The sequence below is a fragment of the Myotis davidii genome, unplaced genomic scaffold (assembly GCF_000327345.1).
Source record: "Myotis davidii unplaced genomic scaffold, ASM32734v1 scaffold937, whole genome shotgun sequence".
NCBI classification, from domain to species: Eukaryota; Metazoa; Chordata; class Mammalia; order Chiroptera; family Vespertilionidae; genus Myotis; species Myotis davidii.
Window position 1 is genome coordinate 1,290,065 of NW_006288252.1, and position 3,881 is coordinate 1,293,945.

Consider the following 3,881-nt stretch of genomic DNA (forward strand, 5'->3'; position numbering starts at 1 on the left):
CGCCTGGCACTTGGTCATCCTTGCCGGGAGGGACGTGCCTGCATTCCTGAGGGTTGGCCCTGGCCCAGCTCCCGCCACGCCTGGCGCTGCACCTGCTCCGGGACCGGCCAGGGAAATTCAGGCTCAGCCGGGAGAGTCCCCTCCCGTCCAGGGCCGCAGGGCTGCTGAAAGGCAGGAGCCTCAGCGTGGCTCCCACTCCGGACGCTGGGTCGGCTCCAGCCTCTACTCCTTGTTTCCTGCTGCAGACCCCGTGTGTGTCCCCCAGTTCATGTGTGAAGTCCAGCCCTTTGTGTGCCTGTGTCAGGAGGAGGGGCCTTGGGAGGTGAGCAGGTCACGAGGGTGGAGCCCCCACGGCGGGATTAGTGACCTTCTCAGTAGAGACACCTGAGGACACAGCAAGCAGGCGGCCGTCTGCACACCTGGAAGTGAGCCCTCTCAGAGCCCGGCCTCTGGCTTCTGGCCACTGGGCCTGTGAGGTACTCTTGAGCTCATGCTGAGGTTGGCATAGCCTTGAGGACAGACACTGACAGCGTCAGTCAGAAACGCAAATGTCAAATCCTAAACAGAAATCTAAGCAAATCTGAACGAGCTTATAAGACAACAGCGTGACCAATATCCAGAGTCCTCGCAGGCTGCATGACAGGACAAGTCGGACGGGTTTATTCACAAGGTATCATTGTGGGGGGCCCCAGGGTGCTCTGCTGCCCTGGCTCCTTCAGACCAGGGGGTGAGGGGGGGTGAGTCATCACAACTGTCCAGAGCCATGTGCGTGTGTGGGGAGTGACCGTCGGTGGGGGTCTGGGTGTACCGGTGTGCTCGGCCACTGTAACAAAGCACCACAGACTGGGGACTTAAGCAGCGGACACAGCATCTCAAGGTTCCGGGCAGAGGTCCCGGATGGAGGTGTCCACAGGGGGGGAGCTGCTCAGGTCCATCCTTGGCTGCAGATGGCCGCCTCCCCAGGTGGCCTGTCACACCGGCTTCCTTCCGTCTGCCTGGCCCCACTCTCCCTCTCTTATAAGGACACATTGTGTTGGATCAGGGCCCACCCTGACCTCATGCTAACCTGGTCGCTCTGTGAAGGTCTTCTCTCCAAACAGTCCTATTCTGAGGTCCTGACGCCAACATATGGGTTTTAGGGTACAACCTGTAACACCGAGGTGACCCCAAAAGGAGGGAGCCAGGGACATCAATACTCCATCTCACTTGGCTCATTCTCAGACCTCCTGCCAGGCTCCCTGAGGCCCCACCATAACCCACTGCGCACAGAGTTCACTGATCAGCCTGGGGGACCAGCCTCCTGGGCTGGGAACAAGCCTGGGGCGGGCACATGGACGATGCCCGGCTCACACTCTGACTCAGCAGTTCACTCAGGAATGCGAAGCTGGCTTGGCCCTCGACAACTATACATGTGAGTCACCGCTTTAACGGACCCACACTCAACACCCGGGGGCGGGGGTAGGGTTAGAGGGAGCTCATGCAGGGGAGGTGTGTGCAGGCCTGGGTCGGCCTCGGAGGGGAGGCTGGGCGGGGCAGCGGCCAGGCTGGGCGAGCTGTGCTCTTGGGAGCAGCTTTATTGCCAGCCGGCAGGGAATGGCAAGGAGGCAGCATGTCCCGGGGGAGTCTCAGGGGGAATCTGCAGGCCGCTTAGGGGGCCGAATCCGGTCGTTGATCCAGTTCACGTAATTGGCCACTCGGGTGTAGACGCCGGGCTTGTTGAGCCGCCCGCAACCATCGCCCCAGCTGATGATGCCGTACAGGTAGGCCACGCCGTTCTTCTCACAGACCAGGGGTCCCCCTGAGTCTCCCTGCAGCAGAGCTGCCGTCAGAGCCGGGGCCAGCTCAGGAGACCCTGGCTCAGCTCCTCGGCACCCCAGAAACGCCCCCCCGCCAACACACTCCCTGGCCACATCTGAGTTGTGTGACCTGGGAAGTGTTATGGGCCTCTCTGGGCCTCAGTTTCCCCATCTATAACGCCTCAGGCTTGCACACACACGTCCTGCCTGGATGAGTGTGCGCTGCTGGGACTGGCCAATGGGAGAGCCCGCGGTGAGAGCTCTGGGGGAAGAGGCTGGCCTTTGGGGTCACGTGGCCAGCCCTGCCCTCGGTTGGACAGCTGGGCTGTCCGGCTTTGTGACCCGCCCTTCCCTGGGCCTCAGGCTCCCCATCTGTGTGAGGGGTGTCTCTGCCCCACTGTGGGGCCCTCCAGCAGCGGCGGGAACAGGGATGGGGCATGTGTGCCGTCTGCTTTGGCCCCCGCTGGCCCTGCGGGCGGGTCCCCTTCCCCAGGGTGCGCAGGTCTGAGGCTGGCTCACCTGGCAGGCGTCAGACTTGCAGTCGAAGTAGCCGGCGCACAGCATGTTGGGGCTGATGTCGGCCCCGTACACCTCGGGGCTGCTGCACTTGTGGTCGGCCACCAGGGGCACCAGCGCCTCCCGCAGGGAGCTGGAGTAGCCGCTCACGTCTGTGGGCAGGGACACGTGTGTCAGGTGGGCACTGCTCCCTGGGCACCACGCTGCCAGCTGCCCCCCCCCCCACCACGCACTCTCATCCTGGTGGCCCCAGCCCGCGATCTGGCACTTGTGCCCCGCGGGGAAGGGGCTGCTGGGCTCCGGCAGGCAGATGGGCTGGACGAACTGGGAGCGGACAGCACAGCGGTCCCCCTTCTTCCTCAGCCGGATAAGGACTGGTGGGAGAGAGGCCAGAGGTCAGCAGGGTGGGGGGTCCGTGACGGGTACAGCGTGGCCGCTGAGTCACACCGGGTGTGCCCTTCTGGGCGGGAGGCTGTGACGGGAAGACCCAGAGGGGGCAGGAAGGCCAGGCCAGGCCCCTCCCCATGCCTCTGTCCCTCCGTCCACCCCTCCTCACATTCGCGGACCTGAGGACTCTCCCAGGGTTCTCCAGGTGCCCACCCTGCCCCTCTCCTGGCTGCACCCCGCCTGCCCTGAGCCTCACCAAGGTCATGGTCACTGGGGTTGAACACCGAGTACAGGGGGTACGGGATGTACTTCTCAATTCGAAATGCCTGTGTCACGTCCGTCGTCAGGTTGAAGAAGTGCTGGCCCAGGACCACGGAGACGCTCTCCCTTGGGGGGCTGTTGGGGGGGGGCAGCAGGGCTCTGGTCTCCCCTTGGGCCCTGAGGTTGGCTGTCCCTGCACCCATGGGGGCCAAGCGTCCCAGAGGCAGCCCCTCGGTCAGCCCCGGGCCTGTCAGCACCCCTGCTTTCCCATCTGCTGTGTATGGGGGTCCCTCTCACTCTGCTCAGCCCTCCCAGGCCTCAGGCCACCTGGGAAACGGTCCCCACGCCTGGGCAGCCGATGCCCAGCACACCGTGGGGCTCGGTGCCTCCGCCCCTGGGCAGGGCCGGAGCTCAGGGCTCCTGGGTCTCACTCAGGGTGGGCAGCCAGTGAGCTCAGGGCTGGGGACACACAGGCCTTGGGGAGGGGAGCCAGCTCCGCCTTTGTGCCCTCTAAGGGGCGGGGTCCAAGAGTCTGAGCCACGCCCTCAACCTCCTGCCTTCTCTCCTGACCACATCTGTCCCATTCCAGTCTTGCGGCCAGCGTGCTGGGGTCCCCCGTCCCCCTACAAAGCTGGGCCCCTCCTGGCTCCTCCCCTCCCCCAGCCCCTTGATCCCTACTCAGGGTCCCGTTTCCCAGGCCCAGCCAAGCGCCTGCGGAGGTAACAGGTCAGCACAGGACTTGTGCCCACGGAGCCTCCCCCCACCCCCCCGCTGCAGTCCCTGGGGTGGCCACGGCGGTGCACTAACCCCCCAGTCTTCTCCCGGCTCCTGACTCCTGAGCTGTCAGTCAGGACAGTGCCCACCCCCCAGAACCCCCAGACCTCGGGGCCCCAGGCCGGCCGCGGGGCTGGGCTGGCTTTC

The 3,881-nt window shown here is 65.0% G+C and overlaps 1 protein-coding gene across 1 annotated transcript in view; it reads right to left on the reverse strand.

Moving 5' to 3' along the window:
* Window positions 1–637: 637 nt before the first annotated feature.
* The window catches only part of HGFAC (HGF activator), a gene marked incomplete at its 5' end in the record, with an annotated part of 8,343 nt that continues 5,099 nt past the window's right edge, over window positions 638–3,881 (reverse strand). Inside the window, 4 exons of the mRNA XM_015561563.1 lie at window positions 638–1,808; window positions 2,316–2,464; window positions 2,546–2,686; window positions 2,956–3,250. Coding sequence (XP_015417049.1) covers window positions 1,626–1,808; window positions 2,316–2,464; window positions 2,546–2,686; window positions 2,956–3,250 — 768 coding nt within the window. The remainder of the gene's footprint in view (window positions 1,809–2,315; window positions 2,465–2,545; window positions 2,687–2,955; window positions 3,251–3,881) is intronic.